The 27,479-nt window shown below is 39.4% G+C and overlaps 1 protein-coding gene across 1 annotated transcript in view; it reads left to right on the forward strand.

Moving 5' to 3' along the window:
* tln2b (talin 2b) overlaps window positions 1-15,749 on the forward strand; it is a 148,631-nt gene extending 132,882 nt beyond the window's left edge. Inside the window, 10 exon segments of the mRNA XM_036576080.1 lie at window positions 562-678; window positions 1,813-1,998; window positions 2,511-2,618; window positions 3,837-3,942; window positions 5,760-5,884; window positions 9,552-9,677; window positions 9,760-9,822; window positions 10,452-10,634; window positions 10,820-10,945; window positions 13,521-15,749. Of these exon segments, the coding sequence (XP_036431973.1) occupies window positions 562-678; window positions 1,813-1,998; window positions 2,511-2,618; window positions 3,837-3,942; window positions 5,760-5,884; window positions 9,552-9,677; window positions 9,760-9,822; window positions 10,452-10,634; window positions 10,820-10,945; window positions 13,521-13,649 (1,269 nt within the window). The 3' untranslated portion in view covers window positions 13,650-15,749.
* Window positions 15,750-27,479: the final 11,730 nt, after the last annotated feature.

Consider the following 27,479-nt stretch of genomic DNA (forward strand, 5'->3'; position numbering starts at 1 on the left):
TAGCGACTTGTTGCCTCCTAGCCATTAAATTCACAGTGTGCACTAACACTTAAAGCTACATGGGTCTTCACACCTGCTCTGGTAACACTGTCTCAACATTCTGTAAATCTTCAGCTTATACTGTTGCACTGCCCAAGTTCAGTGCTTGAATAATTAAATAAATTCATGTCCTCCTGGGCCTTCACTGTAGTGTTGGTTTCACCACAGTTAGAATGTTCTGAATCAGTCCTGTACTGTCATTTAGCTTAGGTGTAGAGTGCTAAAACATGCCAATTGTGATGATTGTCCAGGGCCACTAGGGGCATTGTTACAACTGTCACGTGCTGCTGTCATGTAAGGCACACCACTACCATGTGAAAATATCATAGCGTGGTACATTTACGGTCAATGCTGTAACTACTGCTGCCTTTTACTGTAGTATTGATCACAGCTCCCCCTGCTGGTGTTTGGGTCAGTTCAGTCCAATGCATTTATTTTCATCTGAATTTTGAGCCACAGTCAACTTACATTTATAACACCAGTGCTAAGCTGCTTGCTCCTCCCTCTTTTGCTGTGCATCAGGTGATGGTGACTAACGTGACGTCTCTGCTGAAGACTGTCAAAGCAGTGGAGGATGAAGCTACTCGCGGGACGAGGGCTCTGGAGGCCACCATCGAGTTTATCAAACAGGAGCTGACTGTACGTAGCAGTGAGGGGCGTTGGATTAAGACAAAGATATAATTATGCTTCAGAAGCATAATGTATTTCAGACATTACAACGATTAATGCTATTGAATATGTTAAGGGTACTGATTGCATTGTAACCCACAGCTCAATCCCACACAGACCCCATTTTGTCTCCCAAAAAACAGAGCATTTATATGATGAAATGTCAGTTTTCTTTGTTCTTTGTACATTTAGTTAAACTATGCTAATATATGTCTTTCTCATATTTCAGCCTGGCTAGGAATTAGCATCAGTTAGGTGTAGCTAATGAGTATTGGCTATGCTAGAAAGTCTTTGTGTCCATCTGTGGTATCTGCTGCTGGTACATGGAGGGACACAGAGTGAGGTTTGACTTTGTGCCTATCCTCCACATGCTCTGCTAGGCCCCTGGGGTGTCCTGTTCCGCTTATCAGGGACAGAGTGGCAGATTGAGAGAGTGGAGGAGAGAGCCAAGAGTTCTCAAGAGCCGCTTTTGCTTCTGATTTAATGTTAATCCTTGCTTGGGCTTCCCTGAGAGACTACCAGCATTTAACAAGCCTTACAGTGATTACCAGACCAAACAGTGCCACTGCAGTCACCTTTCAAGAGCAATTAATGATAGATTCACAACCTGTACAAGTGCATGTCTTTGGTTTTGGTTTAGGTATCGTTCTATGATTTTAGATCGTTTAAGATTTCAGATAGAGTATTTCGCACAGGCAGCATCGACACATGCAATACATTGTCACCGTCATATTTAAACCTCCATTTTTTGGTTTATATATATATATATGTATATATATATATATATATATATATATATATATATATATATATATATATATATATTATACTGTTTAAAAAAGCCAGCCTTTTAATAACAAATGAAACAATAGAAATGGCCCAAATGTATTTGGAGTAAAATCTTATTACATTAATGTACCATAGTAACTTTGCAGGAGAAGGCAAAAGCGTTTTTAATTTTTATTGTAGTTAAAGTGATTTTATTCCAAGTAATTTTGATAACACAAGTCACAACAGGTAGAAACTATTATTGAGAATATTATAAAGCTCTTGTTCAACTATTGTATGCGTTCAACTGAAACCACTGTGTTGTCATTGGCTCAGGTTTTCCAGTCCAAGGACACTCCGGAGAAAAGCACAACACCAGAGGAGTTCATCCGCATGACCAAGGGCATCACTGTAGCCACAGCCAAAGCTGTAGCAGCAGGCAACTCTGGCCAGCAGGAGGACGTGATCGCCACTGCCAACCTGAGCCGCAAAGCCATCTCTGACATGCTGGTCACCTGCAAGGTGCTAATCCATACACACTCACAAAACCCACACTTTCTCATTCTCCCTCATACATATACACACATACACATAGTTAAACGCAAACAAACTTGCTTTCATTCAGCAGCGTTGGCACTAACTCCTCCAGCTGAAAGAACTTGGAAGCATATGAGAGGCTTGTGGGCAGTGTGAATGCAGTTCACTCACTTCTCAATGTCACTTTGTGCTACACTTCTCTGACTCCCAAATGCTGCTATCTAGTGTCGCCATACCGCAAATAATGTTTTAAGCTCTGGCTTAAAGGCAGCAGCATGCTAAAGAGAAATACCCAGCTCCACTGTTACACCACGATCGTTCACACTGATTCAGTATAGCTTAGGAAGTAAACAACAGTCAGATTGATTGAACACTCATTATTGAGTTTGCCTTCCAGCCATCTGGAGGTTTTAGCACTAAAAGGCTTTTCTGTATGCTTTTATGCATTGTGCAGGTATAATAAACATTACGTAAGGCTCTGTCTCAATTTCTTGCAGCAAGCTGCATACCACCAGGAAGTGGCTGAAGATGTGAGAAACAAAGCCCTGCTCTATGGCCTAGAATGTACCACCGGATACATCGACCTGCTCGAACATGTCCTTCTGGTGTGTGTGTTTCTGTTTAGGGTATCAAGGTGTAGGTCAGAGGCCGCTTACTCTTATACTCTTTTACTGCTCTTAAGTGGGGTCCAAATAAGGGTGCAGATTCTATCCTTGACCTTCATGGTTAGCTATAGGTAAAGGCCATGGTGTAGCACTGGATAGTAGTTTATCATTTGAGTCCCAGATTAGTAATATCTCTCAAAACGCATGCTATCACATGCTACAAGATGCTGAGAAATTAGATGATGTTTTCATAACTTCTAGATTAGCCTACTGTAAAGTGTAAATAATCTCCATCTAAATAGTTAAGAATACAATACTAGAAAAGCAAGTTTGAGTCTATTACTCTGGTCCTACTCAGTTCACTCTGACTTCCTGTTAAGTTCCGCATCGACTACAAAGTCTTGCTTATGACATTTAAAGCTCCTAATGGCCTCACTTGAGTATATCTGACTAATCTGTTGAAGCATTATAGCCCATCCAGACCACTTAGCTCTGCTGAGGCAGGCTTACTGAAAAGCCAAAGATCATTTACAGCTCATTGGTGAAAGACCATTTTCTTATACAGCTTCTAAACTCTGGAATAGCTTTCTAGAGAATATTAGGAATGCATGTTTAATTTTTTTTAAATATTGAAATTGAATTGAAAACAGATTTGTTTAGGCTAGTATATGCTTAGACATATTACGGCTCATTTTCTCTTGTTTGTAATTGTGCTGTCATTAATTTAAAGTGCACTGTTTTTTCTTTATGTTTTACTGACAATACTCTGTAAAGCATTTTGAGATTTTGTAGCTAAAATGAAAAGTGCTATTTAAAAATATGTATTATTATTAACATACAGGCAGAGATGAACAGTATTTTAGTTAGGTGTATGTGTTGGAGTGTTAGTAAAACATGGAAATGGAAAAAAATGCCTTTTAATGTGTGTTTGTGTGATGATTTCATTCCAATAATTTTGGGCCATTTCTATTGGTTGAATCATCATGTACAGATGTACAGAGAAACTAGCATTTTAAGTGGTGTAAAAACAAATTAAAAAATGAAAAATTTCTGAAATGCTATGTTTTAATGTTTCAGCAAGTGTTTTATTGTGACTGTGGTACCAGTTTGGTAAAACCCCTAGATTAATATTTGTTGTTTTCAACTTATTTAGATATCTTTACTGTATAGCATTCACAATGTTGATGGCTGTATTTCTGCATTGGCTGTATGTTCCAGGTCCTCCAGAAGCCTACAGCAGAACACAGGCAGCAGCTGGCTGTGCTTTCAAAGAAAGTAGCCAGCTCAGTCACCGAGCTCATCCAGACTGCAGAAGCCATGAAAGGTGACATTACACTCATACATACAAACCCTCTACTCTATCTCAATGGATAATGCATACTTTTAGTGCATGTCTAACAAAGAAAAAGCATTTTATCTGCTATAAAAACAGCAATGAAACTTGTTTTACCAGTAGATAGTTGTTCATGTTCATAGACCAAACAGACTTTAAGAGCAGTCAGCCTAGGCTATCAGGTAAAGCTTATGTAATCTGGAGTGCAGGCCTAGGTTCACTCAGGAACGGCCTATCAGTGTTAGCCGTAATAGGCAGCATGTTGGGGGTTGAATTGGATCTGTGCAGGGTTAATAAAGCCATTGGTCCATGGGGACTCTCAACTTCACTTCTCTAATGCAACTGTTTTCATTTTCTCTGCTGCAGACGGAGGTGAGTATGAGACAGTACAAGTGTTATTCTTCTGAATAGAGACAAAGACACATGGGGGAACAGCATGTGGGAGGGGGTAGAGTTCTCCAGGATTCAGCATAATCTTGAAAAACATCTCTCCATGTGCTTACACTAGCTGTTAAGAAAAGGACATTTTTATGGGCACTTAAAAGTCTATAAAGAAGTGGGATAATACATCAAAAAGTGAATTTCCCTAAACTGCACTTAAGCAGTGCACTGATAATTAAAGCAAGGACATGTGTGTGTGTGTGTGTGTGCATGTGTGTGTGTGTGTGGTGTGTGTGTGTGTGTGTGTGTGTGTGAGGGAAGCAAATGCTGCTTATCATTAATCATCTTTCATGTGAAGTAGCCATGTGCAGCAGGCTCCCAAATGGTTTATTAAAGGGTTGTGTCCTATTACCGAGACACAACTTTGAACGCCATAGGCATTTCTGACTTGGACCCCACGAGTGCACAATTTGCCCTGCTGTCTGGGTGGGATGGATTAGTTCCTCTCTACTGTCCATCTACAGCAGTACAGACTGATGGTGGGCGGCTGCTGGCTCACATATACAGAGTTGTGCAGTTAGCACTCACCTTCAGGCACTTTCTGATGTTGTGTGAACAGCAGTTTGGAGGGATGCAGTGGCCAGCTTCATGTATCTCAGAGCAAGCACTTGTTTGCTCCCACACTCCCAGATTAGTTGTTCTGTGCAATAGGGCAGATAGTCGGATGGGAATTGGCAACAGCTAACATTAGAAAGATAATTGGCAAAAGTCCAAAAAAAAAGAAAACAAAGAAAAAACAATATATGTATGGGTTCTGTATATCTTATTGGCTTTATAGATATATTGGGTAAATTGGGTCAGTATGACTCCTGGATTCTACTCTACTGTTTTACAAATTTGGAATCACTTAGTTTTGGGATATTTTATATACAATAATAATTTATAAAACAGAAATAGGTATTTAAGATATTTTGTTTAGTATTTTAAGAATTTCATGACACACAACATGAACACTTTATAAATAATACAAAATATCATGTGATTGTCTACTTACAATAATTTGTCCAGGTATCTACCTTGAAGTTTGATCAACACATTTGAAATACAATTCATTTGATTATAATTTCATTCTCAATGCTTTCTCAGTTATTTTAGTCATTTGTTGTTCTACAGCTTCTTACGTACTACTTAAAACATCTCAAGTTGCACAGGTTTAACATATTAGAATTATTTTAAATATTTACCTGCAGTTAGTTTTATCTTGTTGATTCCAGACTTTTCAGTGGTAGTGTAATTTACGTTCTTTGTTTTTAGACACAATCAGCCTTGTTTACATGACTTTTGTACATCAAATCTCATTATACACTTCATATTTTGTTAATGTTTGCTCTGCTTCTTTTCTCTGACAACTCGGTGGCACATTTCAGGCTCAGAGTGGGTGGACCCTGAGGATCCTACAGTGATTGCTGAGACAGAACTGCTAGGGGCTGCTGCATCCATCGAGGCTGCAGCCAAGAAGCTGGAGCAGCTTAAGCCCAGAGCCAAGCCTAAGGTATCCATCCATCCATTCAGCTCTGACTCACTCCGTACCACTCAGCACTGTATTCATAAACACCCCTCCAGGCCGCAGTAACTCTGTCCACCAGCATACCTGTGTCAAATGAATCCCACCTAGGGCTAAGGGTGCTGGAATGCTCCATTGGCTGGTATGGGGGTTCCGAGTTCTCTGAGGAATTTGATGTCTCAGGCATGGTATTTGAGGTTCAGGGGCAATTTCTTGTGTTCCTTGTGATTTCTTGCCCGAGGGCACGACTGCATTGTTTGGTATTTTGAAGTTTATTTTTGAGTGAGCTGAACTTAAAGTCAAACCTGCCTGAAACTCTGAGTAAAGGAAAGGTCAGCACTTTCTGAAATGATTTTTCTCAAAGGTTTTTCATTGTTGTATCCATCTGTATTAAACTAAAGCTGTCAAGATGCTTTTTACTTGAAGTCATTCTGCAGTTTATGCTTCACAAAGCAAAATTTTACTGTTTTTCTCCCAGTTTTATTCCCCCAGTAGAAATCACACAGCCGGTGCAATTCAGCTAACTGCCACATACAACATTATTACTGTTATTACTATTATTGATCAGGGTGAAAGCAAAGAATTCCATATTTTGAGATTGAGAAAGTTGTGGTATGCATTACGAAGACATTGACAATCGATTCCAGGCTTGAATATTTTAATTTGGCTGTTTTTTTCAGTCCTCCATATTGAGCTTAGTCGTGTTCTTTGAAGAAAAACCAGCAGAAAACATACCCTAACTTTAGCTTCCCAGAGCATTTCTCACTTTTATTTTAATCCACATTAACTGATGAGTCATAGATTCACATAATTGTTGATTATTATTAAATCATGCACAGGCCTGGGCCAGTGGCCAGTTGGGCCATTAATGGAGGTAGCCATATCTCTGTTTATCTCTTCCTTTATTCTCCTTCTTTACATCTTTCTTTCTGTTAGAATGTGGTCGAGTTAGCTTGGCTTGAGTGACGACAGCTGTCCACTCTCCTCTACAAAAGATATCTGAACTAAATGGAGCAGCAGAGTTTGTGTAATAGAACAGGCCCTGTGGACATGCGTTATTCAGTGAGTCTTCACCTCATGAGACCACAGTCATTTGAGTAGCTCACAGGGTATGAACCTTTGTAATTGCAGGTTATAGTGGGTAAATGCCCCCCCAGGCAGCAGAGAAATCCAGTAAAGATTATTATGTACATGTACCTTGTGTCACGCTTTTGAACCTCGTTCCATGGAGCACCTTTAATACAAATTTAGGGGTATAAAAGTTTACAATATATATTTTATATATACAATATATATAATTTTGTGAACATTTCCTTGTTCGGCATGTCATGTTTTGTGGGAGGTTCAAGAAGTCTTAGTCCCGAACTGAGAATTATCAGGCAACACTTGGAGCAGTAGTAACACGGTGTTCGCCCTCATAGAATGAGTTAGTCTGGATGGGTGGGGTCTGTGTTCGTAGTCTGAGATGTGTTAGACACGGTGCTAAGTACCTCAGAGTGGGGTTGGGGGATTCTTTGCATTGGTGAGTGGTTCCCATGGCAACAGAAAGAATCTGAGAGTAAGCTTGCGATGGAGCACACCAACCTGTTCATAACCTGGTCGTATAGGCATGTAGGCATGTCCATCGTGTGGCATCATGCATGTTTCTTATCTTATCACTCCTATCAATGAAATGTTTGTCATGTTTGGTACTAGGTGAGGCGAGGGGCAGCTTCTAGACTAAGAAGCTGTGGGAGAAGACATAGCTAACACTTTCACTACTGCGTTCCTGCCTCCATGCTCCTCTGTATTTGTTCACTTCCATCTCCATATTTTCTTCATTACCATCAGCATGTTTCACTGTACTCTTCTCCTGTTCTTTGCTCTCCTACCCTCTTTTCATTTCCCATCCCTCACCCCTCTCTTCACCTTTCATCTCTTATTGCCTCTTGCACTCTTGTGTCCTCTCCTCTCCTCCTCTCCTCTACTCTCCTGTCCCTGCCCCCTCCCTTTTCTTCCGTCCTCCTCTCTTCTCCTCCATGCTCTAGAGGTCAGCTAGACCTGAAGCCTTTGCTGCAGGGCTCTGTCTGATATGTTTGATATATTAGGTTGTTATTCAGTCCAACTATATATCAAACATATTCCTACAGTGTCCCGCCCTGTCTCCAGACTCGTGTGCTCTGTGTGGTGCGAGTGAGTAGGAGTGTGTGCAGCCAGCGGTGCGGCATGTTCACTGGTTCCAGATGTGCGTGCGTGTGTGTGTTTGTGTACAGTGTGTTCAGTACAAATCCGTTTGCAAAGGTGGTATGCAAGGGTTTGGCTCGAGTTCTGGAGAACCATTGTGGCTGGGTGGTACTGCATGGAGCAATGCTAAACTGAATCAGTGTGTAATTGTTCCTCAGTGCCACAAGGTGTCACCCTTTAAGAGATGCTGGACAGATAAATAGTCACGTTCATCCTAGAACCAATGCTTCCACAAAGGCGTTGTTCAGATACCATTATGTTGAAGTTTCTCATCACTTTCTGCCTTCAGTTGTATGCATAGACTGCATATGCATCCTTCAACCAGCCGACTCAACGTCCCCGCTCTGTTTAGGGATTGAAAATAAGTTTGGAATCATTGTCGTAATTCTTGTTATTTCATATATAAGAATAACTTACACTAATAACTCTTAGAAAAGGTGCCACAAAGGGTTCTTTTGAGTGATGTCATTAGTGATACCACTGTTTGAAAAAGAGATTTGAGAATGTGAAGAAAGATCCTTCACATAATATCAAAGGTTCTGTACCAATTTACAGGTTCTTCCTAGAATCTTTACATTATGTAAAGATTTTTTAAACTTAAAGAATGTTCTTCATACTCACACATCTCATTTACAAAATTACTTCTCTAAAGAACCATCTATTGAAAGGTTCTTTAAGGAACTAAAACTATTCTTTTATGGCAAGGGTGTCCGATCTTATCTGCAAAGGGCTGATGTGGCTGCACTCCAAACATACTGAAGCACACCTGATTCTGCTTGTATAATTAGTTGGTCTTAGTCTTCATTTCATCAGGTGACCTCCTGCTTTGTTGGAGTGAAAATCTGCAGCCATACCGGCCCTCTGCAGATAAGATTGGATGCCCCTGTTCTATGGCATTGTGCAAAGAACCCCCTTTAGCACATTATTATTATTAGCGCAAGAGTGAAAGGACAAAAGCTATTTCTTTTATTATTTAATAATTGAAGTAATTTAAGAATAAAAGAATTTATCCAGTGATGAACAGTAATATACTGTAATTATCCACTCACAGTATTTTTTTGTCAAAATCTACCAGAAGGTTTTATTGCCACTTTTGAAAAACCAAGTAATCTCGGTATTCATTTTATTAAAACATTTGTTCTTGTTGTTCTACAGTTCTCCTAGTCATTTTATCTTCCATAGCTGTTCATCATTCTGGACTCCAAAAGTACTTTTTTTTGTTACAGCTTTGTTACAGCTGGATTCTAATGATCTAAAACCTGTAAAGTTGCACAGGCCTGGCATATTAGAATGATTTTATACATTTACCTGTACTCAGATGGTTTTGTTGATTCTAAACTTTTGAGAAGTGATTCCAAACTTCAACAGTATATTGTATGTCCAGTTTTATCTCTGACGAGCTGTTGTAATCACTGCATCATTTTGCTTGCAGCAAGCAGATGAATCATTGGACTTTGAGGAGCAGATTTTGGAAGCAGCCAAGTCCATTGCAGCTGCAACCAGTGCTCTTGTGAAGTCTGCATCAGCTGCACAAAGAGAGCTGGTGGCCCAGGGGAAGGTATGAGAACTACAGGTAGACGATGTCTGGGTGGTGAGAAGTATATGTCATTACCATTCTCTGACCAAGTTTGTTTCTCTAGGTGGGTTCTATCCCAGCCAATGCAGTTGATGATGGCCAGTGGTCCCAGGGTCTCATATCAGCGGTGAGTAGACAGGCACATTCATTCATTCATTCATTTATCCATTATCTTTACTTTGCCAGCGCAGAAGAAATTTTCCTAGAAGTTTAGGAGTTTTTTGTTTTTGTTTTGCTATATATTAAGTTTGCACTGCAAAATTATTTACATGTATGTAGTTCGGTAAAATATAATTACAAAGTTATCTAATAATTGCATGTACTTTTTTAAATTGTCTGTACCTCCTTTTCTTCTTTTCTTAATTTGACATTTGACATTTGAGGTTTTCAAATAATAAAATACCTTCTTTAATCTACACATATTTGTATATATATCGCTGTTGTCGGAACAAAACCTTGTATCCCCATTTCTGTTGTTTTTTTCAGTTTTTGGCATAACTTGAAAATGCCTGTTGTCCTTTACATTATGGGTGACGTTCATGATGAATGAACCAAAAAACAACCCAAAATTACTCAGACAAACGTTTGGTTCCATTGACTTACATTTTATACATATAGAAGTTTAGATGGGATGAGAACAAAATAAGAGGCATTTCAAAGTGCAATGAGGGACCAAGGCCAGTCAAAAGAAAGTTCCTATAGCAGTGTGATTAAATGTGATTCAATTCATTTTCAATGTCTTTCTCTGCCACGCAGGCCCGCATGGTAGCAGCTGCCACTAGTAACCTGTGTGAGGCAGCCAATGCCTCTGTGCAGGGTCACGCCAGTGAGGAGAAACTCATTTCATCTGCCAAGCAGGTAGCTGCTTCCACCGCACAACTGCTGGTGGCCTGCAAGGTGAAAGCTGACCAAGACTCCGAGGCCATGCGGAGACTACAGGTCCGATTAGCCTTAAGACTGATGAGTGCCTTTTAATGAAGAACTGTGCTAGGAAGTGAAAATCAATGTCTTTGTTCAGTGAAAAAAGTGACAGCACAATGTGACACTTTCAAGCTGCATGCTGTAAAAGCTTTATCCTTTTCTAAGACGTCAGTAAAAAGGCTATGTTAATGTTATGTCCGCAGTCTGCTGGCAATGCAGTGAAGAGGGCATCAGATAACCTTGTGAAGGCAGCTCAAAAAGCAGCATTTGACAAAGCAGAGGACGACAGCGTGGTGGTCAAGACAAAGTTTGTGGGTGGAATCGCCCAGGTGAGTTTTTTCTGTATATACGCTCATAAAATGAAGGTGCCAAAAAATGTTCTTAGGAGCAGTGTCTTAGCAGAACCTTTTGGTTTCGTAAAGCAATCTAAGGCCCACTTTGTAGATAGTAGGTGCCAGTGTTTCCCCCTTTGCCTCGTTTAGTGGCCAATGTATGGACATGAATTGTAATTGATTGAAACATATTTTGCACTGCGATGGACTGGCGACCTGTCCATTGACCACTGGGATAGGCTCCAGCTCCCCCGTGACCCAGAAGAATAAGCGGCTTAGAAAATGTGTGCGTGTGTGTGTGTGTGTGAAACGTATTTTATTTTTCAGAACATTTCATAACATCTGCCATTTTAAACAAGTACCACATTTGTAGATCTGGCCAACAGCTAAGTAGAGATACAGCTTCTGAAATGTTTCGATGGCCCTCTCTTAGCACCCCCCTGCAGCCCCCAGTTATGACCCCAGTTTGAGAACCACTCCCTTAAAGAACCTTTTAATGCGGAGTTCTTTAAAGAATCATTTTAGTAATTGAACTTGTTTTTCTAGAGCCGTACATTCAAGCAAACACACGGTTAGAAATCTATATATTTATGGCTGTACTACATATTTTTAGGTTTTAGCACCACTTTTTTATTTGCTACAGCAATACTTCATCCGTCTGTTCTGTGTAGTCCTCTATGGTTTGATCTTTGTCTTTTTCTCCTTCTTTTACTTCTTGAACTGGTGATGTTCTGAGGGATTGTAGCTGCTTTGAATGCACACCGCATTGGAAATGTGCTGTATTTCAAAGAGGTGGTGGTTTACCAGGCATCCTCAGCTGCCTCTCATGCTTGTCTTGAGAAGCACTCACATTCCTGAGCCTCACTTAAGAGCCTATGCACTCCCTTTTCATCCAGGAGCAGCTGAGTCACTGAGGAGTGGATGTGTGTCTGTTCAAAGCCCTGGCCCCTCTTTTTGTTCCTCAGCAATGCTTTGTCTTCATCTAAAGAGGGCATCCAAACATTGTAGTCGTCTAAGAAAAGGGCTGTGAGAAACTAGGCCATGCGTGTGTTTGTGTATGTATGCATGCATGCATGCAATATTTGCAGCCAGCTCCTCCTTTGAAGGGAAGCGTCTCTTACAGTGTTGGTCTCTTTAACGTGTTCCAAGCCTTAATCCGCACCCATTCCCAAATCTCTCAGATCCACAAGTGAGAAAACCCAGCAAAGCTAACTCCCCTGTTTCTGCCTGTACACATACAAAACAGGGAGAACAAAGGTAGCAATTTAATGCAACATAAAGCTGTGCTTATCTGTATACAGTACATGCATTACAGGTTGCATTTTTAATGGCTGCACAGCTCATAAAGCGTGTTTTAAAACTAGGGTCTGCCTCAGGCAGTGGTGGGCTTGAAGAGGAAACAGACTGCTAAAATAGGAGAGAATGAGTGTCAGATGTCACGCACCACACAATGAAAGCTATTTACAAAAGTAAACAAGCCAAATGCACAATGGCATTTAACAGAGAGTTAACCAAAAAGAGCATGTATAAAAGAGAAAGGGAGAAAACATGCAAAGTTGAGTAATTCTAGAGTTATTCTTGCATGGAAATTTCCTTAAATTAAAAAAAAGGTCCTCTCTTCAGAAAATAGATGCATAGAAGATTCACTGATGTTTTTTATGACTCTGAAGTCATGTTAATTACAGGCTCGACTGGAATAAAACGCACTGAAAGCATTTTGCTAACCCACTGGAACTCAAGACAGTGCCCAAGATGAAGTGTTATGGCCTACAGATAGAATATTATGAAAGTGGATACTGCAATGCCATGTATGACTCTTCAGCCTTCTTCTTACATTCAGAAGGGCTAGGAAGACTTAGAATACTTATCCGAGATTAGCTTGTGACTAAGTTAATTAATTCAGTTAAAGGAGAATTTCACTGATAATTTAGAAATTTGTGTATAATTCAGTAGATTTCAGAGTAAACAAAGTCACTCAGAGTGTTTTGATGCAAAATGGTACATTGTAAGGAAACTTGTTAACTAATTTCTCCACGTGGTGGTAATAGGAACGAGGGATTGCAGTGTCTACAGCGCAAATGTAACTTTTTTATTCACTGTCCAAAATGACCAGTGAACATCAGTTGTCTTCTGAGTTTTTATATGTAATGTTGGTAAAATGGTGGTTAAACTGAAAAATATGTTTTCTTTGGGGACTGTTTGGCCTTTCAACACCCTGCATGTACTTTTCCACCGTGAATGGACTTTAAAAATGCATTTTAGTTCAAAATCTTTGTAACACAATGTCTCAGACATCAGGTAGCATATTTGTAATCATTACATATAACAACTTTCTGTGAGGTAACTTTTAGATAAACTCTCGAGGCGTCTGCTTCCTGTCACCACCACTGTGAATAATTCTGACTTGGCAAGCATTAGAACGGAGCAGTTCACCTCAAACAACTCTGAATGACTTTGTTTACATCCTAACGATTGAATTATGCAGTACTTTTTTTAAAAATCGATGGACTGCCTCTTTAATTCACTTCTTCCAGACAAGTGACAAGCCTGAATCTTTGTTTCATCTTTGCAGATCATTGCAGCGCAGGAGGAGATGCTGAGGAAGGAGCGAGAGCTGGAGGAGGCACGGAAAAAGCTGGCGCACATCAGACAGCAGCAGTATAAATTTCTGCCCAGCGAGCTGCGGGAAGATCACAGCTGAGCGCTGACAAAAATACAAGACTGATGGACTGTGATATTACCAGTGAAGTTGGCTTCTTACCTGCCAGTGTCTGCCATTAGTTTTGGAGCAGAATTGTTATCTCTGATTGACTACTCTTCTCATAGGTGGAGACAGACATTATGTGATGTGGCTGGTATGTGATTGGCTTTTCACTCACAGACAGGTGGGATCCTATGATTGGCTGTTCTCCTCACAAGAGCATGGAGTTTTTATTTGTGGCTGGTTGCTCTTTTCACATAGGGCTATTGTTCTTTGTTTTTCTCTTCTCTGTCATTTACTGATGAAGTTTGAACTTCTGGCTTATTGTGAGAAGCACTGGCAGTTTTTGTCTGTGTGGGTGTGGAGGTATGAGCGCAGATGCATATATTTGGGTGTGAACGTGTGTGATAGCTGTATGCCGGCCTTTGGAAATAAGACTCCAGGACTCCTAATGATAATAATAATCATAGTACTCTTAACTTAACAGTCGTACCTGTGAGTAAATCATACATATTTTTGTTTAAGTACGCAAAGATACTATCTCTATTATGCTTGATGTCTATGGAGATCTGAAAGCTCAGATTAAAATCTTATGAGCTTGTAACGTACAATATAATGCCCATTCATAAGCTTTCGTAACTTATATAGGAATACCGTTCTTGAGTGATGTTCTGCATCAAAAATAATAATCATCTGATGCCTTTGCTAAAGCACTCAACATAAACATATCACGAAGGCTAAAAACTATTGTAGGATTGTGTTGTATTCAGCTAGACATAGCTGAGGAATTATAAGACTGCGTAGAAGCTGTATGCCTGTGCATTGTTGTATTATTTATTGATAAGAGAATTGTAGCCGAGTCACAGAAGCTCCTCACCAACAGCACTACAGTTATGTATGATCTGTTGTGAATTAGTGGTGAAACAAAGCAGGCAAGACTAAGATAGATACCATTCCATCATGAAGTTTGAAGTGATGAAGCACTCTTCAGGTATACCTCAGACGTTGTTAACACATTTCAATGGCATATTTACAGCCATATTCTCGACCTGTCTCTAACATGCAGTCAAGTGTACTGAGACAAGTCCTTAATCTCTGCTTCGGTCAATTTGTCAATCAGTTACTCTAAAATGCACGAAAACACAAATATCATGTGTGTTAAAAGAAGATTTGAGGGTGTACGTGCATGGCTCATTGGAATTACAAATACAAATACAAGAGACAACACAGCACTTCTAGCTTTGTAGGATGCACTGACATTGTCTGTATTTCAGTGTACTCTTCTCTGCAAATAACACAAGTACATATGCTTCTTGTGAACTTGGTAGACATTAGTGAGAAAATTGTGGTTTCCTTTGAGATGGATATATAGCTATTCCCTTGTTTGTTTGTTGTTTGCATATTAAGAATTACACAATGTGGCACTTCAGCAGTACGTATATTGTGCTAAGGTTTTCTTGTGTCAAACTGCAATACCCCACGCTCCAAATTTGGACTGCATTGTATATTAGTGCCTTATACTGTCTGATTTAAAGTGACTGCTGATACAAGTTGCCCTTTTACACTGATCAAGGAACCAAACCTTAACCTCAACTGCTATAAGAAAAACCACAAAGCTGGTCTTAGATCAGTGGAAGGGGGCAACTTCTACCAGTAACTGATAAGTACAGTTTTATGTCTTTCTGGGAAGGAAAATGGTGTACCTTATAATAGTCTGGGCCTTTTGGATGTCGGCAGTGTTGTGTCAGGTCTGAGCCTGGTGTCGGGTTTAAACTCCAGGGCCATGACAGTCGTCTGAGTCTGCTCTGCCGTATTGTTCTACCTAATGTGGCCTGAAGCTCTTGCCTTGGTAGACTGCTCAACTGCCAGCCATAATTATCTCTAGGAAGTGATGGTGTGTAACAGCATCACCAGTCACACATACTATAATGGTGAATAGGAAGAGTAAAAAAAATTGGTAATACTTTACTGTAGGGCAGCGTTCATAAGGCTATATGACGCAGACGTAAGCTTGTCATGACAACTGATAAACTTACATAAACATTTATATAGGTGTCATCTGTCTTAAAGGCGGTTTTGGTAACACTTTACTGTAGGGTATGGTTCATAAGGCTACATGACACCTACATAAACTTGTCATGACAACTGACATAGACCTACATAAACGTTTAGAAATGCTTATTCCAATAGGTGTCATTTGCAATGAAGGTTACATTTGACAGTTTTGATCAAAGCTAGCTAAAGTAGCCTTTATGGCAGATGGTGCCTATAGGAATAAGCATTTATAAATATTTATGTAGGGTTGTGTCAGTTGTGATGACAAGCTTATAAAACCTGCTTTACTTAAAGAGCACAGAAAATGCTCACTTTTGTTCAACCAGCCTGACATGGCATGTCATTATCAGTGTAAGGTCACTGTGACATACTCTGAGCTGCAGAGTCTGTCATGTTATCTATGCCAGAAAACCTGACATAGATGTTGTCAGCTTGACATCAAAGTTGGCAAATGCAACTTTTCTGACAAATGATGCACGTAAGTGTATATAAAAGTTTATGTATTTCTATGTCAGTTGTCATGAAGGGCTTATGTAGGTGTTGTGTAACCTTATTAACACCACCCTACAGTAAAGTATTAACAAAAATACTGTATTTCATACGCATGTATCTATTCTTTTCATCACACATAAAGCCCTGATCAGAATCTGCTAAAAGAAAACACAGCCGCCCCAGAATTGACTTCTAGTTTACTAACAGAAAGCCTATGGTGCCCATACATATCGCTGTGGTTTACTTGATGTGGTCTTGTTATGGTTTTATTGTTGGAGGACTTCTTGTAGTCGTACCAAAAACCTGCCTGCTGGTCGCAGCGAATCCTGAGTGAGGCTTTAAAGGAAATTACATTACAGTTACACTTGAAATCAAAGAGTACTTTCCCAAATTTCTCTTCAATAAACCACTACATACATGAAGTTTTTGTATTAAGTAATAAATGTAATGAAGATATTGCAATATGTGGTTAAATATGTGGTGTCTTTCAGTGGAGCAGAAGAAAAAATAAAAAAAAGAACTAGCGCCTTCATTTGAACTAGAGTTTAGGGCTTTCTTTAACTGACTGAAATAGTCACAATAATGAAATAATGACAATGATGCTGTATGTAAAATATTTATCTGGTCACGAAGATATTTTTTGTATTCCCTGAAAATAAAGAGTTTCAGCAAACATGGAGTTGTACAGTTGTTTGTGTTCTGCCTTTTGTTCGTGTACGCTGATTTCCTTGAAGCTTGTTTAGCACGTCTGCCTTGTTTTCCTCCAGAACAGAATGACATTTGCTGTTTAGCCCACTTCCTCTACTGACTTGTCTAAGTGGGCAGGGGTAAGAATGTCCAAGCACAGTAAATCAAACCATTCCAGATTGATACTGACATAAACACTGACACCAAAGAATGCACTCGCAGACTCTCTGGGGCCTCGCTTAGGTTCAATTTTAAGCTAGAATAATATTTGTATAACCTCACAGATATGGCTATATACGACCCTGTAGATTTTTGATTGTTTGCTCAACATACCCTGTGACAAATTCTCTCCTGTAGGTGTCGCTGTTACACCTCTCAGCTGCGGTCAGAGTCTTTGTGTGGTTTGAGAACTAGCAGTGAGCCAAATTTCTGTCTGTGTCCAAATAAGGACATATGGTAGTTTTGTGCTAGTCCACAGACAAGACTTTGAACTGTAAGAGTACAGTGGCTTTGTCTCTGTACAGCCAAAAAGAGGCCCTTAACATTCATAAAGCACTGAATATACTGTGAAAACTGTTTATATATTTTACAAAAAGCCAAATAAATATATCAGCTACCTTCTGTATCATACTGCATCATATTTGTAATAAATGTCTGAGCATTGCAGATGTCCAGCCCATTACTACTGAAGAGTAAAGGCTGTCTAATGAGCTCCATATTAGGTCTCTAGAGCAATGTGTGCCATTCCTCCACACCCAAATTACACACACCAGAGAGAGGGAGGAAGCTCTCTGGAGAAATTTAAAACATCTTTATGAGTTTCTGATTTTATGTGACACACTACAAATGCATAAATGACATGTAAGTTCAGTCTGTTTCTTACTTCACTGTTCATTGTTTCTTAATGTTAGGAAACAGCAAAAGGTCACTGCTTCCATGGCAGTCCGTATGTCTATAAGGGAGTTTATTTCTTTAGTTGCTAATTTTGAGCTGGTTCCTTCACTGCAGTTCAGTGAGTGGTGAAGAAACCTGGATAAACTGTTGAAATCTTTGCCAAGTTAAATTCATGCAGGGTGCGTGTTGTGGCTAAGTGGGAGCTGATTCAGCTCTGTCCTACACTGTAAAACAGTCATGCAGAGTGCTGAGCTGCAGCAGGACTGTAGGCCTGTTTGAAGTGTGATCTTCAGTGCGATATGTGGTTAATGACAGAGACCCTGGAGTGGCCCCCACTGAGGGGCCCAGGGGAGTCACTGTAATCTGCCAGTAACCTCTTACTTCAACTTTGTTCCATGTGTGTGTGTGAATGACAGTCATTGGCTCAGTGCTCTGTGGTGTGTTTGAGCGTACAATGACTGAGCATCCTGTGCATTAATGTTTTGCATATTTTATTAGAACAGCAAGTTAATGTGATGAATTCGATCTTACTGACTTAAAGAGCTCATATCATGGAAAACCAGATTTTCCTTGCTTTTTGTTAAAAGAGTTCAAAGTATTAAGCAAACATTGCTAATGTTTCAAAATGTAGTATTTACTCCATATATGGAAATTAAGCTGCAAAAAGTGTCCCTTTTTGAATTAGTCATGTTTATGATGTCACAACCATTAATGCATTTCCATATGTAGATACACTTTGTTCTGAACATTTCAGCTTTTTAAAGGCACAGTGACAAAACAGCCTGTGTGGTCAAGTGAAGTATAACTGGTTTTGATACATAAAACCACAAAACAATAATAAGTGTATTTCAGATGGAACAAAATAAAAGGATGTGGGCCCTTTGAATGAAATGTTTACAACTTCTGTTTCAAAAGTGTTTTTGTAGTGATTGTTTCAAAAGTCCTCTCTTCTTCTGAAAAAAACACTTTTTTCCTTTTACATGAAAGACATCAGGACAAGCCATGACTAAGCATCCTTTTCATTAGTGTTTTTACTAAATGTGTCATTAATGAACAGTGTCTTAGTATGACTTAAAAACATTGTTAAAGTTTTAAAATGTACTGTTCACTCACCGTTCCATATATGCCAATTAAGCTGCAAAAACATCCCGTTTTGAATTCATTGTGGTTGAGACAATTGTTGTGGTTCACAACAATTAATATATGTGCACAGGAAATTTTCCAAACTTTCAGCCTTTAGACTTCTTTCTGAATAAAGCACAACATTGGGCTGTCAATCAGAACAGTGTTAATTTACATATATATCAGTCTTGAAGACACACTAACAAAAAGGAGCTTGTTTAATTTCTAAGTGTTAAAGAGAGGTTGCAAATTGTCATGTAAAAATTATTTAGAGCTGCTTTTGGTACATAAAACCAAATGAACATAAATTCAGCGGGAAACAAATAAAATGCAAGAAAAATATAGGATTCCTCCCTTTATATGTCCATCCATCCCTCTTCTAAGCCACTCATCCTTCTGGGTTGCGGAGCTTATCCCGGCATTAGTTGGGCTGAAGGCAGGAAGCACCCTGGATAGGTCACTTGTCCATCACAGGGCAGACAGACAGACACACATATACATTCACACACACACTCACACCTAGGGGCAATTTAGCAATTGGCCTGACTGCATCTCTTTGGACTGTGGGAGGAAACCCCACGCAGGACCCTGGTCACCCAGCCAGGGAATCGAACCCAGGCCCTTCCTGCTGTGAGGCGACAGCGCTACTCCCTTTAAATGTATCACACAAATTTTGATTCAAAAGTGTTTTTATAAAATGAGTCAAAGTAGTAGACACACCAAGTTAAAGGGCTTAGAGTGTGAGTTTGCAAAGTGCATAAAATAGACTGTTTCATGTATATTTACAAGTAGTTGCTATATATCAAGTTGAGCCTAAACAATTTTTACATCTTCTAAATCATGCAGTACTATAAGGACTGTTATATAATCAGTTGAGCCCAGTGCAGTCCCTGTGGTCTTTCTTATCCCACTCTTTCCAATCGCTGATGATCCATCTCCTGTTTCCTGCAGGAATCTGGTACATTTTTGTGAAATGAGAGGCTAGATTGGGCACTTTGTTTAGCTTGTGCTAGTCTTATACCACAGGAATGAAGCTGGTACTGAGGAGAAATGGAGTGGTCTAATAACACAGCGTTTCTCCCACATACCCTTCAATGATCTATAGCTGTAGATGAGAGAGACAGAAAATCAGCTAAGCTGTGAAAAACGTGGCGCAATATGTCAGCTAGGATAGATTCTGAGTATGGGAGAAAAGTATGTGCCTATTTCCTCAACAGCAGATTAAATTCTTTTACGGTATGTGGGTTCTGTGAAAGGTGTTTATAATATTTTCTATTGCCATTGTGTTTACTTTTGCTTAAAAATGGCTTGGAAAGCCGACTGTAGATGAGGAAAAAGTTCATAAAAACGTTGAGTATATAGAATTGCATGAGTGCATGAGTTAGAGCTCTAGAGTGAAAATCGGTTCTGTCTGCTCTGCTCTTATGGAAGCCGATCCAAGATAAGTAAAGGCTAGAATTGGAAGTAATTCAGAGAGCATCATGCTTTTTTCTCATCTAAATCCATTCTAGTCTCCTACCGCTGCAGAGAGCCAACTGGACCCGCTTCTGCTTCTCCCACAGAAACTTGAGAAAGGAAAGAAAAGAGTTCGGAGAGGGAGAAACGTCTTTGCATGTGTCAGGAGAGGAATTTTTGCCAGTGGTTTCTAATTTTTTCTTAAATCAAATTAGATTACACTCATTTATAAGTCAGTCTAGATTGTATTTCATTTGATAAACTCATGAATAAAATGCATGGATAGTAAAAAAAGGCCATGTACCACCATGGTTTTGATTTTCCATCTTCAGGACAATCTAATTTCCAAGCGTAGAGGCATACTATGCTTCCATTACCCTCGTTTATTTTCATTGTAATTCCAGCATCATGTCAGACTTGAAATGTTACTCATATCTTTGGGAAAAAATAGCTGAACTGCTGGTTTGTTGTCACAGCTGTTTGGCCAGTAGTAACCAATGCTCTTGACCTGAATAAAAACAGCCCGAGTTTGCTTACTTCATGGCGCGCATTCCCATGCTTAACGAACTTCTGGGTCATTATCACTGACATTAGTGGATTTCCAGCTTCATGCCAACCACTAAAGCTCTCCAGTCTGGCTACAAAATGACCATACCTTAGACAGAGGCATGAATGAGGTCATTTAGAAGATGGATGCTAAAGACGGATGGCTTTTAAACACACTCTGTCTTCTAAAGTGGACTCTGCTGTGAGTGGGCCTAGCCTGAAGAGTAAACTGAAAGGACAGAGAGAGCAATAGATGGGCGAGTGGTGCAGAGCACATGACTATTTTAGGCCTGGTCTCTGAGGGGTTGCCCAGCGTGTTGGATCTGAGCATCATCTACCTAAACATGCGCTCATGAGTAGAGCATCGCACATGCACAGCGACCGGCCACGCTTTCCTAACCTGGCTGGCTGCTTACTGTCTTTGTTCTTCTTCAAGTGTCCAGCATTTCCAAATACAGGCTGCAGGCTGGAATCCTCACTCATCCATCATCATCTGTCCTTGTGCTCCTTCTCTGTCTCCTTCAGTACTGCTCACTCTTTCCTACTGAATCTCTCATACACTTAATATAATGCATTGAATTAAAGGTGTACATTATTTCCACATAAAGAAAATATATCAACACAGTTTTGTACTTTGGGTTCTTATTGTCTGCAATAACTCTTAATATATTTTATTCATGTGAAATTTACATTTGAATCAAGTCAATTCAGTGCATCACACATCAGTTGATGTTCCACTCACTACACGCACACTTTCATGTTCTTTTCTCTTCACTTCCTCTGTCACTCTGTTTCTCCTCACTGTTATCCATATTCACAGATCAGGCAGGACTATGCTGTTAATGTCTGTCTGCTAAAAGAAAACCAGTGTTTGATGAGTAATACCTTTTCACCAACACAGATCCCCAGCCTGCTGGCCAGGCCACTTGAAGGCTTGACCGCTGATTTAGCTGACGTAAAGACCAGAGGTCATCGCTGTAGTCATGCTTCTGTAATCTCCCCCTACAGAGTCAGTCACCAAGCTGCAAAAACAAATGATGCGTGGCTTATTATTTCAGAGGAGCCCATACACTCTCTGAAAAAAAGGGCTAACCTGTCACTTGGGTAGTGCCTCTCTTGTCACTGGAGTGGACCATCAACAGTATGTGTTCATTACCTTTAGTTAGGAATCATAATTGTACCATATTCCTTTAAATTGTATAGACTCTACACACCCCGTCTCGTCTCCAGGCCTTTTATATTATTGTTCTGTTTTAAAACATTAGGTTATGAAAAGGTAACAATATATATCTTTTCCTAAGGGAAAAACGTTTTTAAGGTACACAATTGGACATTAAAACCATTGTTGTATCTTTGAGGGAACTTTTACACTGTTTGTAACATGATGAACAGAAACTTTTTTTCTGACAGTGTAGGATCAGTATGGAGGTAGTAAGGAGCTTCGATTAGTTAGAGTTATTCTACATTTATCATAAGTCCACTTGTAATGGTTGTGTAGCTTTATGTACCAAAAATGTACATTATTCATTATTCATGCCTTAGAATTGAACGTGCTGTTTCCTTTACTGTGCATTTAAGACTCATATATGCAAATGACTTCTGTTCTGATTGGCTGGCCTATATTGGGCCTCCTTTAAAACAGCAGTTTGAGCTGTTAAAGGGGAATTCCAACATTGTTTCACAATTTCTGTATAACCGAGATATGAACAAAGTCATCTGGAGTACTTTGATGTGAAATTATTAATTATAGAGAAGCTTGCTGAATTTCTTTACAGTGGTGGTGATAGAAACCAAAGCCTGCAATGTTTACAATGTAAGTATAGTCTTCTTATTTACTAACCAAAATGACCAGTGAGCATACACATCAATTACTGGCTGCTAGCTGCATGACTTTCACAGCAGATTGCTGTACCATATTAACAGTAAATAACAATAAAATAACGTATACAATGACTCCACAGTTTCTTAGACCACGAGATTACTGTGATGTATCTATATTATTCTGTACACTTAGAGTAATAAATAAAATTTAAATAAAATACTCCCCTGTATTTTTACATAACAGCTGTAAAGGTAATCCAACTTTGTAGACAGTAATTTATTGTAAACTTTCATATGAACAAATTGATCTTTCATTTCCCTAGATGTATAAACGTACTTTTTTAATTAAATAAAAGATACAAGATATACTAAAATACAAAAAGACATGGACACATCTATGGACATATTTAATAATGTTTTGTACTGTTTATGGAAAGAATATCTCAAGTATGCATTTTAAATGAAAATATTTTACAGACAGTTTAACTGGACATGTTTTTATTTAAATGTTTGTCTTTTTAACTATCATATTCCATAAGCTGAGCTGACTTTACAAAAATTGATGGATATAGTATTTTACTGGGAAAAAGTGGTAAATATTGTAAAGTGCTGGCAATAATTAAGAGTGTAGCGTATAGAGGCATTAAAGACTTTGGACGTCTGGTTCCTATCAATACTACTGTGAACAATTCTGACTCATTATGTTTCTGGGAACTAAGCATTTCACATCAAACCACTCTGAATGACTGTTCGCTTAATAGTTTAATTATGGAGAAATTTAGAAGAGTCTGTGAAATTCCACCAGAAGGACAGACTGAAGAGACAGCTAAATTCAGCTGCTCATTTTGGATGTGTGGATATGTTAGAATACTGCAGAAATAATGCATTTGTTTCCCAACAGACAGAAACAGCACAACCATTGCCACCCCACCCCACCCCACCCCACCCCCAACCCACTCAGTAAACTTAGCAGCACACTTCATAAGAATTTACTGTTAGACTCTGCTCAACCATCTGCAGTAGCAACACTCTTTATCATTTCGGGCATAAACAGGCTAAACTGCTATAAGATGAATGGATGGTCATATGTAAATGTGTTTGTCACATCACAATTTGGTTTCTCAAAACATGGACCCTTTAAAGCTAATCCAGTAAATGAAAATCACACGTGTGACTTGTATCACATCAAGATGATGCCCCAAATTTCCCTGCGCCTATTATTAATATGTTACGTAACGCCTGTGCTGCACAGTTTCTGGGCCACCCCATGAGAGTCTTCAGTTTTCTCTGTAACAGTGATGGTGCTGGTTCTTGGGCAGCTGTTTTACTGGGCGACTTGAAGAAGGAGACAGTATTTCTGAGTCAGCACTGAGGCTAGAATTAAATCAGGCAGCTCAAAGCCCAGCGCTAATTTTGGACACCTCTTAAAAACCTGAGGAGGTAACAGCCAATACCACAGCACAGCTGGTCCCAGGCTGAAGAGTGGTCTCTGACACACCCAACAACTCCACCCCCTCCTTTCTGTACTGTCTAGCAAGGTTAATGAGGCAGCATGAGTGCTGAGCTTCAATCAGTCAGGCTTTGTAGCACCTAATCACTAAGTAATTCACAATGAGTTAGCTCTGAGATCAGTGCTCTCTCATCTGAGAAGAGACACATTTTTGAGATTCTGGGTGGTAGAAAGTGGGAGAGCACTCTTTCATCATGTGCTTCTGTCTGGAACATGACCACCAAGCCCTATGGGATTCAAAGCAAAATGCTTCTCCATCTCATTCCTTCCAGCTTAAAAGGAAACCTCTTCATCTTGGAGGTTTTCACCAAGAAAAGAGGCCACATTTTTCACTCTGAGAAAGCTCTGCAGTAAGCTTTTTTTTTACTTTTCGACTAGAGCTGTGGCTTTCCCCACCCAAACTCTATTAAAGCTGAATAAACATAAGCGAACAAGGGCTTTGCCCAGACTCTGGAAATGTGCTAAGGAAATGGGTCATTCTCATTTAGACAACTGGCCCACATTTTTGAGGGGAGTCAAACAGACCCAGAACAATTTACCAGAGTTGGCAAGCATTCATTTCAAGGCAAAATTGTCCCAAGAGTACATTTAGTGTGCTATGAGGGCTGCACAGCCATGTTGTGATGCCCTACGCTATGTAAAATAACCAGCACAAAACATGATTTTGAGGCCTATCCTTTAACTTTAGCTGACAAACTTAATTTGCTAACTAGCTAGCCATTAGGTTGCCAACTACATGTGTCATGATCATTTGCCCCTTCATCTGTACTTATATGTGATCTCTACCATTGCCACTATAAAAATGCGGTCTTTATTTTATAACTGCTATGAGCGAAGCAGAACTGGCAAGCTAGTGCTTTACTAGTGGAAGCCATTACAAGCATGATAGCTAGTTTGCTAGCTAGGTAGAGAAAAACATGTATAGCTATCCATTTAGTGTGAAACATCAGTTCAGTGAAGCATGTGTCATTTCATCATATTAGTTCCATAGTGGTTACTGAATAATCCTTCTTAATGTTAGGATTAACAGAAGCATGGCAAACCCACACTTTCAGGGATTAAATAACCATTCCAGAATATGTCTAGTTGCACTGTACTGGTTCTGTGTTCCACAGCCACCATTTTCACCCTCCACTGTTTACTCCTGTTGACCTGCAGACTGGGGTGATTAAGGCAAGATGACTGGTTCAGATCCCAGACTTTCATCAGATGGTGTCTTTCATCACTCTCTATTAGATGGGCCTTAGTCACAATGTGAGGTTTCTCTCCACAGCTGTAAGGAGTGATATGACTCGCTCAGAGCTCAATGTTTTTGTCTTGCGGTGTGTCTGCCTGGGCCAGTATTAAAGACATACTTTACTAAAAAAAATATAGCTAATAATAAGTGAATGAAAGTTAGAGGAATCTGAATGGATGTATCTGCTTAATGCTAAACAGTCCTTGGTGACTTAGCTAACATAAAATTTTGAGGTGAGCAATTCCTGTGTTAAAAAGAGAATTTATTACAGTGCTTAAATGTGCAGAACAAATATATATTTATAATAGTTACTGAATAATAAGTCAAAAGGTAAATAACAGGGTATTAAGCCTATTCAATGGCTTGAAGTCTAAATAGAGAAGATCAGGAACGACTCTGGTGCTTTGGGAATTCCAGGTCCCAGTGCATTCCAGTGTGGTTTTGAGTGAGTGGCATGAGGAGCGCACACATACACACACCCTGCGCCGTCTCTGCTTCAGCCTGAGAACAACAGTTAGCTATAAGTGAGGAATGCCAAAAGAAACCTGTCCACTCTCTGCAGCTCCACCCACTGCCCTGTGCTGTATTTGTTCAGATGCTGTGAATGTTCTCCTGTCACTCACACACTCTGTGTGTGTCAAGCACACTTCCCCCTTTGGATGGCAGCAGTATGTAAACACCAGTCTGTGAATACACATGAATGTACTGCATGTCCCGTCAGGAAGCTTAGAAAGACATTATTTGGCATCATCATCTTTAGCTGTATTGCTCTGAGATCAGCATTAGGGATGGCTATCAATACATCAGTCCTGAGATTCAACATTAAAACATTTTCATTTAGCAGTAATTAAAATTGAGTGTTTATTTGACACTGAAATGTGAATTATTATTATTATTATTATTATTATTCACATAACTTAGTCAGAGACCACCCTTCATTTATAGAACATCCAACCAACTTCTACAGCTCAACTGTGGACGTGCTTCCTCATTATTATAAATATTCTTGCAGGTGTTTTTGGAAAACTGAAAGCAAGTGTCCTAAAAAGAACAGAAAATCTGATATTAGTTATCAAGGCTTCTGTGTAATTTTCTGCTAAATATATATTTGAATAACTTGAACTTGATGTTCATTCCAACTGTGTATTAAATAAATAAAGTCTCTGACTTTTGCACAGTACTGTACTTTGTCATATATCATCGCTGTATCTTCACTTTTTTTGCAACTTTTATTTTTCTACATAATTCAAACACAGCAACTGCCCTTTACGCTGTGCACAAAATGTATGATAATTGGACAATCAGAAATGCATCAAACATGCTTAGTATGAAATCACGTTGCATTAAGTTACATTAAAAGTAAAGAAGGTTTTGCTCTCTCCTGTAAAGTACCATTTTAGAGATACTTGTTTTTCTTTGGACAGAGATGATATATTGTTATGTATATTGTAAGTTCATTCAGGACTGTATAAATAATAGTTATAGTACTAAAAGTAATTTAGTGATTTCCAGATCACAGATTATTTAACAGTAGAAAGCGCAGATAGTCCCCTTTTTATATGTACAAGAAGATCACTACTTTTACCTCTGGTGCTAAGAAACCAGTATAAGGAAATCAGTGGTATCTCTCCTTACTTTCCCACTCTTACCGGCTCACTTCTCCTCATTTAGCCCTAATATTTTAGCCCTGTCTGGATGAGCTGATCATGACTTACACAGGGCAGTAATGAGGAGGAGCACATACCGGAGAGTTTTATTGTACAGGGAAATGGAAACAAACAGTGAAGAAGCTTTCATCCTAACAGAGCAGCACTCCAGCTCTCTCTCACTCCATATATGGGAAGATTTGCTTCATCTGCTGCCACGGAAAGTTTTAACCTTCTGACACTTAAGGGTGGAAGAATTAGGCAAATATTGATGTATTCCTGTCAGTGTGGTGTACTACATACTCTGACACACATGCTCTATTGACACTACATCATTGTGTGTTTCAGAAGAGGAAAAGATGCTG

Source organism: Colossoma macropomum, unplaced genomic scaffold, assembly GCF_904425465.1.
Source record: "Colossoma macropomum unplaced genomic scaffold, Colossoma_macropomum, whole genome shotgun sequence".
NCBI classification, from domain to species: Eukaryota; Metazoa; Chordata; class Actinopteri; order Characiformes; family Serrasalmidae; genus Colossoma; species Colossoma macropomum.